The sequence below is a fragment of the Amblyomma maculatum genome, chromosome 1, assembly GCF_055883805.1.
Source record: "Amblyomma maculatum isolate TAMU_Amacu chromosome 1, ASM5588380v1, whole genome shotgun sequence".
NCBI lineage: Eukaryota > Metazoa > Arthropoda > Arachnida > Ixodida > Ixodidae > Amblyomma > Amblyomma maculatum.
Window position 1 is genome coordinate 87,049,460 of NC_139344.1, and position 20,310 is coordinate 87,069,769.

A 20,310-nucleotide genomic window follows, 5' to 3' on the forward strand; every position below is an offset into this window, starting at 1 on the left:
TGCATGACTATGAAGTCCATGGCTTGTGTAATCAGTCAGTCATGACCATGACTAGTGTCTAGTCATGACACTCTAGAAGCTACTAAAGAGCAGCCAACATACTTTCACATTTCTTCACTACAGATCTCTGCAGCACTTTGAAAGTTTTTTTTCAGATTTAAACACATAACTTAGGCAAAATAAAACATTAACTTTATTCACTCTACCTTTCTACAAAAAAGTATACTGTAATAAGGGACCTTGCACAGGGCGCTACGCCGTGAACAGTGAACAGAATATCCAGCGATTAGTCGTAGTAGTAGTAGCTTGTGTCAGCACACGCACGAGCGTTGGAGCAAGCGTTGTACGGTTGTCGTCATTGTCTTTCTTGAGATCCAGGCACTGAACATTCCAAAATGCCTATCCTACAACTCCCCTGAGCGAAAAGGCGCCATCCTGGCGGCTTATGGTGATGTGACAATGGCAGGGTCATAGTAAGGTTTCAGGCGGTTGCTGTGTACTATTTCATGGTTGCAGAAATGATGTTGATGTTCAGTGGACGGCGTAAGGGGTTCGATGAGGTAGTTGACCGGGATGTTTGCTTGAGAGTATGGTAGGAGCCCTGGTACTTGCTGAGAAGTTTTGAAGAAAGACCGGGGTTGGAGGAAGGTACCCATAGCCAAACCAAAGAGTCTGAACGGTAAGCAGAAGTGCAGATTGATCTCTGGTGGTTTTCTGCTGCTGCTGGCCATGAGAAGTGAAGGAGTGGGCAAGCTGGCGGTATTCTTCAACAAACGTTGCAGCTTGGGAAACAGTCGTTAATTCAGAAAAATCCGGTCGGTATGGAAAAATGGTGTCCATGGTACAAGAGGGCTCACGGCCATACAGGAGGAAGTATGGTGAGAATCCGGTGGTTGCTTGATTGGCAGAGCTATAAGCAAAGGTGACGAATGGAAAAATTTGGTCCCAGTTGGAGTGGTCGGAAGCAATATACATTGCTAGTATGTTGCCCAGGCTGCGGTTGAAACGCTCAACCTTGCCATTTGTCTGCAGATGGTACGCGGAGGTCGTGTGGTAAATGATTTTGCATTCTTGAAGGAGAGCTTCTATAACTTCAGAGAGGAAGGCGGGACCTCCGTCACTCAACAGCTCTTTGGGAACCCTGTGGCAAAGAATGATGTGATGGAGGATAAAGGAGGCAATGTTGTGTGACATAGCAGATGGCAAAGGCGACATTGCAGCATAACATATGAGATGATCAATTGCAACGATGACCATGCGATTGCCTGTTGAAGTGCTAGGAAGAGGACTGTGCAAGTCAATTCCAACACGCTCAAAGGGCTGGGTTGGGCAGGTCAGCGGCTGCATAGGAGCTGCGAGCTGGCGAGGTGGGTTTTTTCGGCGCTGACGTTCGAGGCAGGACTGGATGAACCGGCGAGCATAACGGTACATCCCACGCCAGTAGTACCGCTGTCGCAGTCGGGTGAAGGTTTTCAATAAGTGTCGTGGGCACACTGGCGATAATTGTAGTAGTGGGAGCAAATTACGGCGCGCAGGTGGGTCGGAATAACAAGCAGCCAGCCACTTTTGATTATCCGGGAGGTAATTCTTACAGTAAAGGAGCTCGTCTCTGATGGCGAAATGGTGGGACTGGCGACGGAGAGCGCGGCAAGGAGGCCGTGACGATAGGCCAGATAACAAATCCAGGAGCAGAGGTGGGCAACCTCATGAGGTTTTGACCTCATGAGGTCGACCTCAACCTCACGGAGTGAGGTGAGGTTGAGGTGAAGTCGGTGACAGCTCGAAATTGTTTAAGTGAGGTCACGAAATTGGACCTCAACCTCACGCGTGAGTTTGAGGTTGAGTGAGGTCGTCATTGTGTGAGGTCGAAATTGGGAGGTCCAGGCTTTTTGCTGTTGTCGCGGCTTTCTTCGAAGAGCGCCCCTTTTGACGCGGAGCTCGAGCGTACTGCCGCGGTGTGCCCGCCGACTCTCGGTGTTTGGTTACCCCCCAATCGGACGACCGGATGCCGCAGCCCCTGCCCAGCTTTCGGCATTCCACCGTAATGTCCACAGCCCGAGGACGCTTCCCTCTGGTCTACTTGGAAGGAGATAACTTTTCTTCTTTTTTTTCCTTCACAAACTCCTCATGCCCCCCGCCCGCCACCCCTGTTTCCTCCGACTTGTTTGTGCCGATGCTTGCCGCAGGCCCAAACACCCAAGAGCGCGCAAAGCACATAACTCACGTTGACCTGCGGTACTTTTGTCTGATGCCACAAAGAAACCAGAAAACTAAAAAGCGAAGCAAATTGTCTTTACGCAGACGGCGCGGAGCAGAACTGTCTTGTGCATGCCCGTTTCCAGGCGCTAACGTCACGGCTGCTGCCTTACATTCGATAAAGGACCCCGCTGTACATTACACGGAAACTTAACAGAAAATGGTGCAGCGAAATTGTTAGGGGACGTGATACTGACAGTAAAAAAAAATATGAAAAAACTCGAAAAACTGGCACAATACCATCTGAGCATTTTATCGAAGTCCTCCCTTTCGAATTGTATGTCATCGTTCTATATTCCGGTCCTGTAAATTTATATTCTTGTATTCTCCAGAACAACCTCTCTTTGGTCTTGTGCTGCTTGTTTCTTCTAACAGATTCACAGGTGGCCCCGAACAACTGCAATGGGATGAAGGTGCTAGTGTAACAGTAAAACATGCAACAGGATGAAACGGACGGCACAGCTTATAAGACGCAACTGGTATACAGGAAAGAAGCCTGCGTATGTTAACCATTTGCCGAGATAGAAGAGACAAAAAAATATATGGGGCTTGTATGCAGTAAAGCGCAATGAAAAAAAAAATGATTTCGCTTCGCTAAGGCCCTTTATTTCTCTCTCAAATTCTAGTGAAATCAAGCAATGCAGGAGGAAGGAGGAGAGTAAGGGATTCTTAACTTCATAATATCAGGTTTCTCTTGAAATCTCTTATTCGGCGCAGAAAAAAAAAGAGAAAAGCGTTCTCCTACATGTTTTTATGAGCTAGAAAGTATTGGGATGGTTTCCGGCTCAACATTTTGGTGTCTAGACGGATGAATTGGTGTGGCGAACGGAACGTATCTCTTTTGTGCTCCCGTCTGCTCGAGACGGACAAATCAATCTGATGAAACTTTTTGTGGCCAGATGTCGGAATAATTTTTGCAGATATTTTTTTTTCTTTAAAAATCAATTTAGATGTACGTGATATGAAGCCAATTACATGCTAGCACTGAGGAATGCAGTATTAAGTCGATGTCTCAAACCTTCTATACGCTCTGGGAAGCGCAGTTCTCTTCTGTTTTTAGTGTGCGATATTTGTTATTACTTTCGTCAACATGGTATTTATTTATATATATTTACTTGTATTTCAATTAAGTTTGTACACTGCCGAAAAGAGAACAGGCTTCTTCCCTCACATTAGGCTCTTTCTTTGGCATCTTTTCAGAGGCCCATAGCACAACCCTCCTTTCCACTTACCCGCGCGGTCATTTAGTTTTTTTTTTTCTTTTTCTTTTCCTAGTATTGGAAAGCGCAATCTAGTCTCTGAAAGCGGAGCTTGCACACATACGCCACTGCCTTTGGGTGTGTATTGGTGACAGTTCGGCATTCACCGCATGAGCAAAACCAGATGCCTACAGACGAACGGTGAAGGGAGGAGCGCGTGCACAGCGGGGGACGCGGTCCCTCCGGGCTGCTTGCTCGCCTCCTTTCTGTTGTTCTTGTTTTTATTTTACGTTTATGTGCTGTAACTATACGACACTAACGGGGGAAACGGTTTCTCTAGATTCACCTACGGTGCATGAGGCGAAGCAGCTTCGGAGACACCACCGTGCAATTTATTAGTTCAGTCTTCAAAGGAAAACAAGTGAATACCACAAAGAAGCTCAACTCAGAATTGTTGGCGAAATGGCACTCAGTATTCGGTTCGGACGTACAAGTATTTATATCGTGTGTATTTTTGTTTTTTTTTTACGCGGGTGGGAGTTGGACATTTTGCTCCGGCGAAATTTGACGGGTGAGCCGATGTTCGCGACAGCAAAGCGGTTCACGTTTAACCCTTTTTCCTAGCAGTTCCGACAGTTGTAATTTTTTAATGTAAGCGTGGTGTTCGAAGAAGCAATTTCGCCAATTCTTGCAGTACGCCATGGGATCACAGAATTATAAACTAATGCTCAGGAGTGGCCGGTTGGGACCTCATAAGATAAACAGCATTCCTCTTTGAAATTTTCTGAAGGTTTATTCAGCGTTGGCCGAGTTTTATGATTAATTGGTGTTTTGCTGTCTTTTCCTCTTTTTTTTGTTTTGTTGGGGATTTAGTCTTCACAGGTCGTTTCATGAGTGGCTATTATGGAAAATTTGTGCCCCGTTAATATGACATCCGTTAATATGGAGGACCCGAATTATGGACAGTTTTTCTAGGGGCGAAGATTTTTCTATGTATTTATGTCTCGTTAATATAGAAACTCGCTCTCTGAACAATGGAGATGGGATGAATGCACACAGCCTATTCGGCCATGTATTTTTGTCTCGTTAGTATGGATATCGTTTGAAAAAAGCAGGGGAGTCCGAACGCAAGTTAAAGAAGGGTGCGCAGGCCGGGAACCTATGTGACAGCCGATACGGTCGGATGCCTGAACGAGTCCTGTGGAGTTGGAAAGAACTAAAGCGGGCGTGTCGTTTTAAAAAAGGGGGGGGGGGGGGGGGGTCACAAGAGCGGAAAGGAAGGGAGGAGCAAATCGAGGGTCAGCTAAGAAAGACCCCAAAAGGAGGGAACCGGGAGGTTTCTGGGTACAGTGGCAGCACCGCAACTAGAGGCCGCAGTCGGGAAAACAGCAACATGTGGTCGCAATAAATCCTGCTGAACGTGAACAGAAGAGAGGCCGGTAAAAGCGTAAAAAAGAAATAATAAGAAGATAGACAAGCGCCAAAATTGGGGGTGGGAACTGAAGTTTTTCAATCCCAGAATACAAAGTGTGTTCCATGAAGCCGTTAACGCTTTTCGGTCAGGGTTAAGACACACTCACGAAGTAGAGCGACAAAAGAAATGCGACGACCACGCAACCAGGACAGGGCGTCCCGTCCTAGACGCCCTTCCTTCTCGTGCTCCTGGTTTTCGTCATTGTTGCGCTGCCGAACTACCACATTTTGCACCACAGCGATCCACATGTCGGCTTCGCCTTGAGTCAACAATGCGGCCTGGACAAGGTCTGAGCTCTTCGTAGTCGGCTAGCCGTCGTTCCAAACTGTACTTCAGCTTGCAGTGTTTGTTTCATAGGAACACATACAAACGGCACAGGAAAGGGCTGTTTGATAGCCCTCTGTATAGTAGCCTGCCAACTTGACTCCCTCGCTTCCTTACAGAAACAGTACAAGGCAAGAAAGAGAATCAGAAGAACGGAAAGTCAGGGAGGTTAACTAGGGAAAAAGAGTGCGAAGAAGCAGGAGCCTGTAACTCTCAACTTTAGTCTGACTTTTGGCATGGTGGGAGTTAAACGCAAAAGAATGGAGCTGAACTTAGGCGCGAAGTGGGAAATCTGTTAATACAAGCGGCAAAAGCCATCTCAGTCAATCCAAGCCGTGAAAGACTGGACCCAAATTCAACTAGACCTCAGCCTCGCCAGGTCGACGGTATACCATCTATATATACTACAGGACTCCGATAAATGGCTCAATGTCGGCATCACAGCGTAAGCCACAGTCCGACAGCGCTCAGCACAGTTCGAAGATATGGAGTCAGCCTTGTTGATGTGGTTTGGGAATGTGCACGCGAATGGTGCTGTCGTGAGCGACGAAATGCTTCAAGAGGAGGCTCGCTGTCTCGGCAACATTATGGGTGCTTCTTCTCCTCCGTCTTGATAGGTTTTACCTGTGATGACCTACGGAATTTTTGTTCAGTAAAACAGGGGGATGTTTACTGAGAAATATTATTCTACGCTCTGTCTGAGCTACTCAAAAGGATGGCTGACAAGGTTTAAGAACAGACACGTTTCGGGTCGACGGATTTATGGAGAAGAGGGTAGCATCGACATCTCGGCTGTGTTTATATACCCAAACTAATTAAAACAGCAGCCATTAATTATAACTTTTTCTCAATTATATGCTTTTCACTTTTATTCATGACTCATTATTATGGATGACTCACTTTATGGACAGTTTTGGTCGGAAACCAAAGCGTCCATACTAACGAGGCACGACTGTATTCCTATTTTTTCCTAATTTAATGTATTCTGTCGCAAAACAATGTACATTGTATTAAAAAAAAGCTCTGCAATCATCAATTTTTTTTTTTCGAATTAGGAAAAAGAGCAAGAATGAAAGCTTGGGCGCGTTGGTGTCGGTTTTCTTGCCTCATAGCGCTAAACAGACAGGGACACAGCCAGACATACGGGACGGGCGATAAAAAAAGGCGCCCGTCCCGTGTGTCTCACTGTGTCCCTGTCTGTTTAGCGCTATGTGGCAAGAAAAGAAAAAGAGCATATCGTCATTGTTGTCGTCGTCACTAGGGTCAACAGCATTTGTCTTCAGTTTATAGTAAGAACTGGCTTGTTTTATTTCTAATACGAATCTTATTCACGTGGGTCAGATGGGATAAACTCTTTGTATTGCATTACGGGCCTATGCATAGTAACGTGGTACCCATGTAGGCCTTAGATTGAAACCGACCACAAAAGGGTAGGCAAGGAGTGGGAGAGGATTGCCACTTTAGTGCAGAGTTGGACATGTAGTGTTCAGAGTTTCTTTGCTTTTATCCAGGATATTAATTGTAGTGTAAAATTAGGAGTAAAATACAGCCTTCATACGACAAAATTCTGGCTAGCCTATATATACCCCAGGATTACCGAGAAATGTATATTTGCTTTAAGTTACGGTTTAATTTAATGATTCTTTTTTTTTTTTTTAGGTCGAGCGCCCGACCTCAACCTCACATTTTGAGTTTGAGGTGAGGTTGAGTGAGGTCGCCAATGGTCACCTGAAAAGTGAGGTGAGGTCGCCTGGGGTACCTCAACCTCAATTGATGAGATTGAGTGAGGTCGCCAAATATTTTTTGAGTTTGAGGTGAGGTCGAGGTTTCCGAGGTCAAATGCCCACCTCTGTCCAGGAGTGAAGTGATCCATGTGTCTTTTTGTTGTTCGGAAGCCAGACTAGCACTGAGTGGGTCTGAGGCTGACGCCGCTGGCGTCACTGGATTTCTGTGGGAGAAGAAGGGTCGAAATGACGCAGCATTGGCGGAGTCGTCAGAAGGCGCCAGAGTGTCGCAAAAGCTTTATCACAGTGTGGAGAGCAGAACATGTCTGGACAGAAGCTTGGTCAGAAGGTCTATGACAGTGGCGAAATTGCGAACGAAGCGACGGAAGTAGGAACAGAGGCCGACGAAGCTGCGGAGTTGTTTCACAGTAGTGAGCTTGGGAAATTATGCAGCAGCGCGCAAATTTGCCGGATCGGGAAGAACGCCATCCTTAGAAATGACATGTCTGAGAAGGGTGAGCTGCCGAGCACTGAATCGGCACTTCTTTAAGTTTAGTTGGAGGCCAGCGTTGGTCAGGCATCGTGGAAGTAGTAGGCAACGTTCGGCTGCGGAGCTCCAGGTTGAGGGGATCACTGTCACCTCCACCACTTGTAATAAGGGACCTTGCACAGAGTACTACCCCGTGACCTACCAAGATACTTTGTTGGGCAAGTTGGTACTTATATAGGACAGTTATATAGCACAAACAGGACGATGTATTAATAAGAGACTGCAGGAACACCGGAACAACTTGGAAAGTGGAAAGGACAAAACGTTTCTGGTATCACATTGCCATTCATGTGAAATAATGAAGAAGGAGAAAAAGAAGTACACTCCTAAGTTTGACAAGGTTAGGGTTTTGTATCGCCACAAAGAGAAGATGACGAGAGAGATAGTGGAATCATATTTTATTTCAACGGACAATAAGTGTGTCAGCAAGACTTCTCTTGCTCTTTCAAGCAAAGAGGTGTCTTTTTTAAGTGATTTTTTTGCAGCAGGTGAACCCAGGGGTTGTTTCACGTGACTGTTTCGTTTCCTTCATGTTTGTTTTTTCTGGGCCTTGGAGTAAAGGGCTTAGGCATAGTTGTGAGTCAGCGCTTCTACTGTGGCTTTCTTTTATCTTGTCCTTTGTCTTCATGTTCGTGCTGTTTATATTAATAATGAATAACTACCCCGTGAACAGTAAACAGAACGTCCAGCAATCAGTCGTAGTGGTCGTAGCTTATGTCAGCACACGCACGAGCATCGGAACGAGCGTTGTACGGTTGTCGTAGTCTTTCTTGAGCGTCAGGCGCTGAACATTCCAAAATCAACTCCTTGTCATGCCGAAGGCTTCAAGTCCAACACCTTCTTGTAATTGGCTGACTCTGTGTTTTATATGGTGACACCTCATCGGTTTGTCATTTTTCCATCGCAGTCACAAGTTTGGGGTCCGATTTGTGATCGCTGCGTAATCCAGCCCCAGGTGTGGCAAACACTTCATGTATTGCGTTATCAGGCAGCAGGAAGAAGCACACAACGGCATTCAGCACTTTTTTTGTGAGGTAGTGAGCATGCAAATTGCTTTCCCTGAATACTGTTCTGCGAGCTCAGCATGGTTTGGTTTGGTTAGTGGGGTTTAACGTCCCAAAGCGACTCAGGCTATGAGAGATGCAGTAGTGGAGGACTCCGGATATTTCGACCACCTGGGGTTCTTCAACGTGCACTGACATCGCGCAGCACACGGACGCCTTGCTTTTCGCCTGCATCGAAAAGCGGCCGCCGAGGCCGGGATTCGATCCCGCATCCTTGGGAATAGTAGTCGAGTGCCGTAACCACTGCGCCACCCTGGCGGGCCGAATTCAGCATGGTTATCAGGATTTTTTGCTACCAGATGTTCGTTTTTCTCTTTGAAAACGTGTGAGGAGTTGCATTCGGTTTTCTTATTTGCACTTGGTTCTGTACTCGTATGCTCATCCTGTATTTTCAAGTACACTAATTTTCTTGCATATAGCTGTGTAAACCATCAGCATAAATAATAAATGAGGGCTATCTGGGACATGAGCTAGTTTCTGTTGCTGCTGTATGAATTAGTAGTGCAGCTGCTTTGTCACACGTTTGTAGTATAGGTTTTATTTCTTTTTAGGTAGTTTCCAATCAGACATGTTCACTTCTCTTAATTAATGCCTTTGTGGTGTTGTGCTGCACAGTTTGTTGATGACGGGCCATCAGATGGGTCCTGGCTTGGCCCTACCACCCTGCCCCTAGCAGGGGCACCTGCACCAGACCCTGTCCCCGAGTGCAAGCCGGCAGTAGCAGGAGATGGGCGGATCATTAAGCAAGAGCCTCAGGATAGGCCTGACCTGGGAAGTTCGGCAGCACCATGCGCAGCTTTACAAAGACTGTCTTTGGCGGACCTCTGCACAGACCCAAACATGCCTGGTGAGTGGCCCTCTTACTAGTGATGGAAGTACCTCATTGTTATACTGTTCAAGCTGAATTTAATGAAGTTGAGGGAAGCCATAAATTATTTCGTTAAGTTGAGGGAGGCATTTCTCAGTCACATAATTTGATAGATCTGATTGCATGGTGTAGCTACATCCAAAAAGCGGCGGAAACAAACAACACCACCAGAGTGTATGAAAAGAAACAGAAATGGTTATGTCAGCAAGAAGAGCCCCGGGGGACTGCAAATTTTTCACCCACCAAAGAAATCTGTGATTGTTGCTTGCATGTGCTTTGTAAGCAATGACCGCACTGATTTTGCTTAAGTTTGGTGGGCATCCAGCACGTGTTTCGCCTCCTTCATTTGTTCCAGCAAACTGCCGTAGCAAGATAATGGGCATCCACCACTTCAATAATGCACCTTATTTTGCACAGTGCGGTTTGGTAAAAGTGGGACTAAGGCACTCCGCGATGTTTCTGTTTGCTCGTTGGAAAAAAAGGAACATTAGTCTCGTTATGTCAAATTAGTCAAAGCATTGGGCCTTAAGAGCACCTGTGCGGGTATCAGGATATTTTTATTAAATTGGGAGTTTCGTTAATTAGAGTTTTGACTGTAGAACTATAATGCTGAGCATTTTACTGGATATGGTATTTTCCCAGAGTTTAAAAATGTAGCAGATGTAGTTTGATGTTTAGTGGTGTGGCAGCAGGTAAAGCCTTAATGCACTAATCAGAAAAGGCATTGGGTTTTTGACCTTCCATTGAATTTCTTCTGTCAAACTGTATTGCACTTAGCTCTGAAATTCCTTTAACCTCAGTTTTAAAAGTGTGTAAATTCCATAATCATATCAAAAAAAAAAAAAAAAAGAACTAGTAATTTGGGCTGACGCAATTTGACAAGCATGCTGGGGCTTGCTGGTGTGCGCTTAGTGATGCTGTGAAATTAAACTGTGCTGTTGGGTCCAGTTGGGCAGTAGTGCATTTTTAGTTGGGATTTTTTTAGGTGCCATCTAGCATGGTGTCATTTATCCTGGTGCCAGCATTGGATGCTGGTCTCTTGATGTGGTACGGAACTCATGAACATGATGGATGGCCTTGAGGCTAATAGGTACACAACATTGAGAGCTGTTACCAGGCTGTAATACAAAAGGTTGATAGACATTTAGTATGACTCTTTAACTTGAACTGGCACTTCTGGCCTAACAATTTTCTCTTTTTTTTTCTTTCTTTCTTTTTTCTTTTTTTTTTTTTTAAGATGTGGATATCTTGCTCACATGGGCAGAATTACATTTGTTGGGGCTTTTGAAATTGTGCGCCTCAAATAATGGTAGTGTTTAAATTTCTTTGTCGTGGGATTTTCGCGCAGCTGTGAAGTAAGGGTGATTTCCCCCAAGCTCAGTTATAAAGAAATATTGCCTCCAGGCAGCCTTGTTTATTAGTCTTTAGATATAGTTCCACTGTGGTAGGTGGCAGTTAGCATGGAAATCTGGTATTAAAATTGCTAGGGAGGTCACAGTTCAAGTTTTTATTTTTTATTTTTTCATTTCTTTTTTAACTTTTTTTTTTTTTTTGTTTGAAGTTCTGGCTTGGGCTTGCTGGGAGCTTAGCCAAAAGATGTTTGTTGTTCCTAAAAATAGCTTCACGTCCTGTAATGCGTTGATGATAATCAGTCTCTGTCTGTTTTCTTTTTTGTCTACGTTACTCTATGCAGAAACAGGGCAGCTGTTGTTCTTTCAGCTTCCAGACAGTTTACCTGGCCTGCAGGTCGCAGTACAGCCAACCCAAAAGGGGGCACCCGGTACCCACATTGTTAAAATGGTAAGCTCGCTTCGAACTATTGTAAACGCTATGATACGCAGGTATTTGAGCTGAAATTGCTGCCTTACTCACGGTGCGAGTCATACTTTGTGACGGATGTGAACACTGTTACAATTATTTGTACTGCTTGCCAGTGTTGTGTAAAGGCTGGCATTTTTCTTGTACTAAATCTGTGCTAGTGTTGTCACAACTGAGAAAGACAAGGAGGCGCACTATTCAGTATATTCAGATCTTGAAAGAGCAGAGAAGATACTTTATTAGACATTTACTTTATTATATGCTTTATTAGCTTGTCACATCAGGTGGTGTTGTTTTTAAACCAACTGTGTGCAGCCTGGCTTGTGTTCATTAAAAGAAAAGAAGACACTCCTGTAGTTATTTTGGAAAAATATATATATATATATATATATATATATATATATATATATATATATATATATATTTCCAAAATAACTAGAGGAGTGTCTTCTTTTCTTTTAATGAACACAAGCCAGGCTGCACACAGTTGGTTTAAAAACAACACCACCTGATGTGACAAGCTAATAAAGCATATAATAAAGTAAATGTCTAATAAAGTATCTTCTCTGCTCTTTCAAGATCTGAATATACTGAATAGTGCGCCTCCTATATATAATATTGCTGCTTGTGCCTTCGACTGTTTTTCACTTAACAGAAAGGTGTTAGCCAAAGAATGGAGTGAAGGCAGAAGATCGGTAAAATTGATTTGTGCTGAAACATAGTAATAACAACAGACTATGCTGTTTTGAATATTGTGTGATTTAACTGGAATGGCAGAAATTACTATTTATGTACTGTACCAGTCATGCTTGTGATTGTGCTATATTCTAACTATAGTTGGATGCAAATAAAAAAAAAACATAGAAAACACCCCTCAAAGGAGGCCTTGCAACCAATAAGGGGTTGACGAATTGTCACAGTGCTGTGTTTAATTCATTTAATTTGTGATTAATTTCCTTGCACATGCTAGCCCTCATCAGTGTCATGATATCTAGTGCAAGGGGATTAACCACAATGTCATCGCAATCAATCAATGCCATTTGCTTGAGGGCATCCCATGAGGGCCGTGGAACTCAGCGAATCAAAACTGCTTTTGTGTTCCTGTATTTTTATTTTTTTTTATTGTGGCGCTGTGTAGTGGGACCATATTAGGCAAAAGTGGGAGAAAACAGAGGGATTTTTGGATGTCTTTGAAGGGAAATTATATCCCGCGCTGGACCTTGATATTGAATAAAGTACCAAGCAGTCTTCATGGTGACATTCGCTTGTGCTCCACGGTGACAGCTTTACTCCGTTGCCATTAGAGCATATACCATCCTGTAGCGATTATTTATTTGTTCTTAGGCCATTTGCATCTCACTGTCTTTCTTCATAAGCTACTGCTTTTAAACTCTTTCGTGGCCATGAAAAAGCAGGTAATTCTGAAGTGTGTCGGGAAAAAACGCAATATACATAGCAATAGAAGAAAAACTTTTAGTGCAAACTTTTGGAAAAACAACTGACAAAAATCTTGAATAAGCATCAGTACAAAACTGCAGAATGGTAATAAATGAATTTTAAAATATACAAAAGGTAGTCTAATGTTTCTTTTTTCACTTTTGAAAATATGCCTTGTGTATGTGAATTTTTTTTTTCGCATGTGTTAGAAAATGCTAAATAAAACAGGCTAATCTGGAGGTTCCTAGAAGAAGCTTTTATTAAATGAAATATTTACATGATTCTGCTTTACACACCTGTTACATACAAATATCTCACCGGTGGAGGAAAAAAAGACAGGAAATTTAAAAATTTTATCGGTCATCTTGTTTATTTCAGAATTCACACAGTAATTGCAAATAATAATTAACTAGAATTGCACAGAAGTGTACTCCCTACTAAAAAATTCAGTATAAATTTTACGCAGAATTCTGTATACCAGCGTTTTGTACAGGAAGGACCTGCATGAAACTACGTGGAGATGTCATATTGCTCCTGAATAGAGTAAATTTCTTTTTAATTTGGCCTTCAAAGAACCAGAAAAAATTTTCAAATTAACTGAAAGTTCGAATTATACAATGGGCCTGAAAAAACTGCCAAAATCCCGTTTGCATCAAAGTAATTGTATCTGATGAACACCTGCACGATGGTTGTCTGCATCTTAGGTGAAACTTTTTTTTTTTCTCAGCTTTGTCATGTGCTTTGCTTTGAGCATACTGTCGGAAAAGCCGTCTTCGCAAAAAGGCTCGGCACGCTTTGTGAATGCTTTAATGCATGGTAAATGCGGTCATGTATTGCAATGTGCACACTGTCAGGAATGTTCTTCACAAAATGGCCCCGTTGTTTTTCTGAGGATGCTTCACTGCAGAGCCCACATGGTCAAGCATTGCGCGAAGTTCGAGGAATCAGCAGTGAATTCGAAAATCTTTAGTTGTATTCGATATTTTTCGAATATTCAGATTTTCACTATCAGATTTTCGAATATGAATCAAATAACAAACATATTTGATTCGAAATTTTGGATATTTACGCACCCCTAGAACTGTTGTGGCCTGTTTAGCTGAAGGTGGTGGAGTGTGATCTAATTTGTTGCCAAAATTGAAAATTTGCCCTAGGAGCTCTTCTCTGATAATATCCAAATGCTGAAACCCCACTTCAGTGTGGCTGGAAGAGCTTCGCACTTGTTGAAGCTTTGGATGAGCCACCTTGTGTGCTGGAGCTTTGCTTACTGCTGAAATCCTAGCATGGGTTGCTGAAATATCGTAGTGAATGGAAATAAAATAGCGGCAACACAGGGCAAGCATGTATAACTGCTTATTAGCGAGCTGAAATCGAAAGTATGCTTTCTTCATGCGACTAGTTGAATTTCTAGTTTGATAATTTGGCTGATTCATCGTCCGTGGTGATGTAAGAGGTCACATAGTCATCTTCAGACTCTTTGCTACTGCATTCTTTGAAAACATTCGTAGTTGAAGCATCAGAATAACTGGAATGAAGCCAAATTCATAGCGCATCCTTGTACAACCTCAATGCTGTTTTTGTCGACATCTGAGACCAGCCCATTTCAAATTATTATTTCTTCGATGTTGCTGCCTGCCGAAAGAAAAAAAAAGTGAGGTATACAGAAACAGGAACTACTGTTGTCATTTATCTGCCTAGATGGGGCTACATATTTCAATAGAAAGTTGCGTTCGGCAGCACTTCAAAAGCCGTCGCTCACATATGGGCAGTGGTCTATCAGGTCGTCCCAAAAGTGGTAAGGTCTCAGTCTCAAAAAATTACAAGTATTGTTTTTTGTTGATATTGCCCCATTTTTAAAACGCTGGAAGCGCTTTTGTAGCTGAACAAGTATACTTTTTGTGCAACACTGTTGTGAGCTAAGTGCAATGTAAATTTTTTAAAATTTTTGAGAGCTGCTTCTAGTGCCGCAGGCACTTTAATTACCCTAAGATTCTGTTCGTTCTTGTTCGCTCTATTTTTTTTTTTTTTTTTTTTTTTTTCCTTGTCATGATATTAATATTTACTGTTACACCCTACTATCTACAACAGAAGGCTCCCAATCTGAGCTTTCAATTTTCTGTCCTGTTAGTGGGTTTTATAATCTGGAAATGTTGCTATACTACTTTTGGTTTATCTACTGTGATAACAAACAAAAGCGTATTGTTTCAGCAACTCTCAAATAGAGTAAAGTGGTGCAGTGCTGCTTCTGATGTTTTCAGTGCCTGTAATGCTTCGCATAGCCACCTTAGAGACAATTATTAATAGCCCACTGAAATGGCTCACTGGGGATGGAGTAGGTTCAGAAAAGTTGTGAAAATGGGATTTACTCATGTTTGTTGTTCCTCATTTTCTTTAAGGAAAACTACTGACCTTCCTTCACCGTTTTTGTAATGCATTTTTTTTGTGTGTGTGTGTGTGTGTGTGTGTTTTTTAGCAGGGGTGCACACTGCTTTACCTGTTTATCAACCTTGTTGTTGCTCAGGTCATACCATCAAATTTCAGTCAGCGAGTTTGGGGGGGTGTTGACAATGACTCGGGAGCTGTAGAAGAAAACCTGCTTTAATCTTTTACCTTTGAGGAAGTTACTTAAGGACAATTGCAGAACTGTCGTCATCTAAACCAGCTGCCTGAGCAGAAAGAAAATACCTTTATATTGCAACCATTTATGCCCATCAGCAACTACTGTTATGCAGTAAAGCTTCAATAATTCGGACTCCAGGGGAGCTAAAAAAAATGTAAGAATTATCTGGTTACATTATCAAAAGGTCCCTGAAAACTGGAAAAGAAAAAGATGTTTGCAAAAGAGTAACTATATTCTGTAAAATGTTGAGCAGTGGTCCTGTGCCCTCGAGACAGAAACTGCAGGGCAGCAGTGATTTTGCATAGTTCCATCAAATAGTTTAATGGTTTCACTCTTTTGGAAGCCTTTATGGTGTGATGAGCTAGCAGTGGAGCCTCTTCACATGTGGCTTCACATGAGAGGACACTTCACTACGCAATTGACAGACAGCACATTATGAGCGTGAGCGTTTCAGTGGGTTGGAAGAATGGAAGAGCCATGTGGACAGAAGCGCGGGAAACATATATTGGTGCTAGTGCAGCAAGATGTTTTAGAAAATAATGAAAAGAATAGCGATGAGTCAATCAGCATTCTAAACAGTGTGCAGTTGTTCACGGCGGGCTGGTGAATGCATGGACGTTAGCCACTGTTCCTGAGGGCTGGCGGGAAAGCTCAGAAATTGAAGCTGTGTGGCTGGACCATTTCTCAGTCTAGCCCGACGACTGCCATCATGCCTGTCATTGAGTGCGCATAAGAGACGTGGGAAGAACAATGTCCTTTCAACATGATTTTTTGTGAAAGCTGAATACCTGCTTCTGGCAATATCTTCGTTAAATCTAACACAGTACAGTCAAACCTGGATGTATCGAGCTTGAAGGGGATCATGAAATAGCTCAACATATCAGTGACTCCTGTCAGTATTGCCTGCTTTTGAATGCCATGAATCCTTTCACTGTTGAGTTTTTATCTGACTGGTCCTCACTTCCTGTTAGAGGGGGTGCGACAGTTGTTTTTGGCAGTCTGATGCATAAAAAGAAATTGTGAACGAATAGGGTACTTTTAGAGAGACACTGAGATTTGTACACCCCCTCACCCCCTCCTCACCTCTTTTGAAGAAGCGTTGGCAATGTGGCACCCCTTCAGGGTGCCACGTTAATGTTTGTGGACATGCCCTGAACGCTGTAAAATCTCGCCTATGCAATGAGTATTTTCACAAATCTGGATACAAAATATGCACTTACGTCTAAAAAAACGTGTAAAAGGATGTCAAGTCAGGCATGCAAAATGAACACAGGAATCTGTTTAGTTTAAGTTTAGTTTAATGGGCGGCTCCATGTTCTCTACTTCAGGTACTGCTTTGGTGAGTGTTTATTTTTTTATTTCCTGTATTTTTTAACCTATAAATGCTCTGAAGTGCCTGAAATACTGTGTTGATTTTACATAATAGATTATTGTGACATGAATGAATCAAAAGAAGTGTGATTGAGGCTGAATTTAGTATGGAATCGCAACATCGATATATAAGCACAATTATTCAGCGGGGAACGGATGGTTTTTCTTTTTTTTCTGTGTGTTTGCAATGCTGGCGTTCTGTTTATAAAAATTTGAAGTTTCAAAATTTTTTTCTGACGAGTTTTATACTTATACCTGGAGGGAATAAGCCACATTCAGCTTTTTCTTTGTGGTCTCAGTAGCATAATATTTAACACCATTTAGTACTTAGTATTACATTTCATATTCAGGTTTAAAAGCATATAGCCTTGACTGTTGGCTGACACAGACACTTCATGGTCTATATTTTTCAGTTGACTGCATTTTCCACTGTATAACTCCTGTATGTTTTTCTGAATTTTCCCCCATCGTTATAGGGATTTGTCTTTTAAACCACAAAACACTTACGAACAAGGCCTCTCTGCCAGACATAAAGCGTGCGAATGCACAGTCTATTCGGGACTGGCAACAGTAAGCCAGTGCAATGAATGTGGTTAGGGAGTATCCTTCTTTTCGACTGATCTGTGTGGGGAGGGCATAAATATGCTTTGGCTCGTCATGATTGCAATGGAACTTTTAATGTGGTAGCGTTAGATTCTGCAGCGAGCTCCTAAGCTGGGCTTTGTCTGTCTGTCTGTGTCTCTCTGTGTGTGTGTGTGTGTGTGTGTGTGTGTGTGTGTGTGTGTGTGTGTGTGTGTGTGTGTGTGTGTGTGTGTGTGTGTGTGTGTGTGTGTGTGTGTGTGTGTGTGTGTGTGTGTGTGTGTGTGTGTGTGTGTGTGTGTGTGTGTGTGTGCGTGCATGTGTGCGTGTGCGCGCGCGCGTGCGGAAAAGGGGGCGTTACTGCCAGCTGTGCTGCTTGAGAATAGGAGGACAGCCGACGTAGAGTGAAAGGAAAGGAAGGCTCTGACCTTCAAAGAAATAATTAAAAAAACGCAGCACTGATGCAAACAGATCTGCTTTGCTGGTCACTACATGAGCGTCAGCCATTACATATTTGTAACAGACAAATACATAACACATTTCGTTCTCATACTTTTTGTGACATATATAACTTTAGCTAAAGCATTAAAAATGAAGGTCACTTCAGACATGACTCGAGCCTAACCCTGTGGTTACTCAGGTAATATTTTAGTTTCCTCTTTACTAATTTCCCCGCCGGGTTGGCGCAGTGGTTACAGCGCTCTACTACTATTCCCAAGGATGCGGGATCAAATCCCGGCCTTGGTGGCCGCTTTTCGTTGAGGGCGAAAAGCAAGGCGCCCGTGTGCTGTGCGATGTCAGTGCACATTAAAGAACTCCAGGTGGTCAAAATTTCTGGAGTCCTCCACTACGGTGTCTCTCATAGCCTGAGTCGCTTTGGGACGTTAAACCCCACAAACCAAGCCAAACCTTAACTAATTTACTGATTACATTTAATTACTAAAAATTTTTTTTTTACTCAATTACTCAATATTGGCTGAAGACTCCAAGTGTGATGCACAAAGTTGTTGAGGAGTACCTTCAGAAACCTGTCGACACTTTCCTGCAGAAATATCTCGTGTGACGTTTCTTTTTCCATGTTCCAGACAAAGCCCATAAAATGTGAAAAAAATACACGTGACAGGGCACTTGTGTATTGCGCTGCCCTCAAATGTGCAATGGATGAACAAGGTCGGCTGCAGTAGAACTGATCACAGGGAAGTGACAGGGTGTTATACCCGTTAAGTATTTTGGCCTCCACTTTAAGTTGTATGATGGTGCAATTATGTGTTGCGGAAGGGATAAGCATCTAGGACAGCGAAAAAAACGTAAGGAAAACACGTTTTGATTTCGTTTTATAGAAAAAACACGCTCTGCCAGCAGCGTGCATTTGCACTCTCATACGACGAAAGTGGTAGGCCCAGACACCTACTACTCAAGCAAAGCCCTCTTGCTTCCCCATAGCCTGTCCACTATGTGTCCAGTTCCATTCTCGTCCGAAGTGCACTTTACCTATGTTGAAACCTCAGCTAAAATTATGTGCCGCAGCCTTTTGGGGACGGTTATAACGACCAGGTTTTCTACTCTTGATTAGGTGTGGCGAGAGACTGCATTCCTTATCACCGCCTTTTTTCTCCACCCAGGAAGAACAAGCCCACGATGGCCGGACCAAGCTAAGGCATTTTCCTGAGGGATACATCGGCAAGCTACAAGTGATGAAATCTGGCCGTGTACGATTGGTGCTCGGTTCGGTGGCACTCACCGTGGACATGGGCACCAATTTGACTTTCCACCAAGAGCTCATGTCCTTAAGGGCGACGCAAGATGGAGCCGACATCTCCATTCTCGGCCAAGTTCTGTACAAGTTAATCTGCCTTCCCGACGTAGAGCAGCTTCTGCAATCTGCAGACGCTCAAGATTCCTGAGGATAGCTTCTCTGAAGCAAAGTGTTGTACATAAATCAATTGCGGTTTGCCTCATTCAATTCCATTTGTTTCTTCTCACGGACAAAGGTAAAGGGTGTCATATTAACTTCGGTAGTGCATGAATAGAAGTTAAACGTATCTATGCAGTCAGTCAATGCCTTTTGGCACATTTTTGAGAGCTATATTAAAGGTAACACAGTGGATTAAATGTGTTATTCTTTAACTGCGTGGAGCTTTTAAACTGCATAGGAAGGACGCATGCCACTGTAGCTGGTATGCTGCACAAATATGACCACAGCTTTATCTTGGCGTTTTGCCCAGCAGATATTGCCGGGTGTCGCCACATTTCCTGTGTAAGGAAGGTGCCATTTTCCCTTTGAATACATATTTAGTGTTAGTCCAGGGAGCAATGTACTCATGAGAGCATGCCAATGCAAATCGAAATGTGACAGAAGGTGCGGCTGGTACATTTGTACAGACCTTTAGAGAGAGGTGAGGGGGATGCAAAGTGCACGCAACTATTCATTATTGCAGGTATCCAGGCTAAAAAGTTTCTGCCTGTTTGTTCTTCTTCTTTTCTTTTTCCAAGGTTATTTACAACCGTTGAGTTCACAAGTGAAGAATAACTTAGCTGACCAGTCTTAATTTTGCAAAATGGAAAAAGAAAATATTGCAAACTAGGCCACACGACTCTTGTGAGTTGGTTTAATTCACTGGACTAGGACACTGTCTTTCTTCAAAGCTTGTTCGGCTAGAATGGGTCGGTTGGTGGTTGGCTGGGGTGGTAGGGTATAGACCTTATGCAAAATTGCTGCGATCTATCGGCCGCCGCGGGTGTTTCCGCCGTGTTTAAGGGTAGCTGAACGGAGGAGCGACAAGCGGCATAGTAGGGAGTTGCGTGGCCGGCTGCGTTAATGCTCGTTGTCGCCGATAATATCGACATACTCTTGTGTCCCTTGTTGTACGCAAAACTTAATTGGCAGTTACACCTCGAACAGAGGCGTGCCACAAGGGTCAGTGTTAGCACCTTTATTATTTAATATCGCACTGATCCCATTGGCGTGGAAATTAGCTAAAATACCAGAAGTGGGGTTCATGATATACGCAGATGATGTCACGATT

At 43.3% G+C, this 20,310-nt stretch overlaps 1 protein-coding gene across 3 annotated transcripts in view; it reads left to right on the top strand.

Annotated features, from left to right (window-relative positions):
- Nucleotides 1–19,247, top strand: part of LOC146203086 (DNA-directed RNA polymerase III subunit RPC4-like) — a 113,358-nt gene extending 94,111 nt beyond the window's left edge. For all 3 annotated transcript variants that reach the window (XM_084588511.1, XM_084588510.1, XM_084588512.1), the window contains exons 6-8: nucleotides 9,207–9,438; nucleotides 11,153–11,259; nucleotides 18,907–19,247. In XM_084588511.1, the coding sequence (XP_084444637.1) occupies nucleotides 9,207–9,438; nucleotides 11,153–11,259; nucleotides 18,907–19,188 (621 nt within the window). In that variant the 3' untranslated portion in view covers nucleotides 19,189–19,247. The remainder of the gene's footprint in view (nucleotides 1–9,206; nucleotides 9,439–11,152; nucleotides 11,260–18,906) is intronic.
- The last annotated feature ends 1,063 nt before the right edge of the window (nucleotides 19,248–20,310 follow it).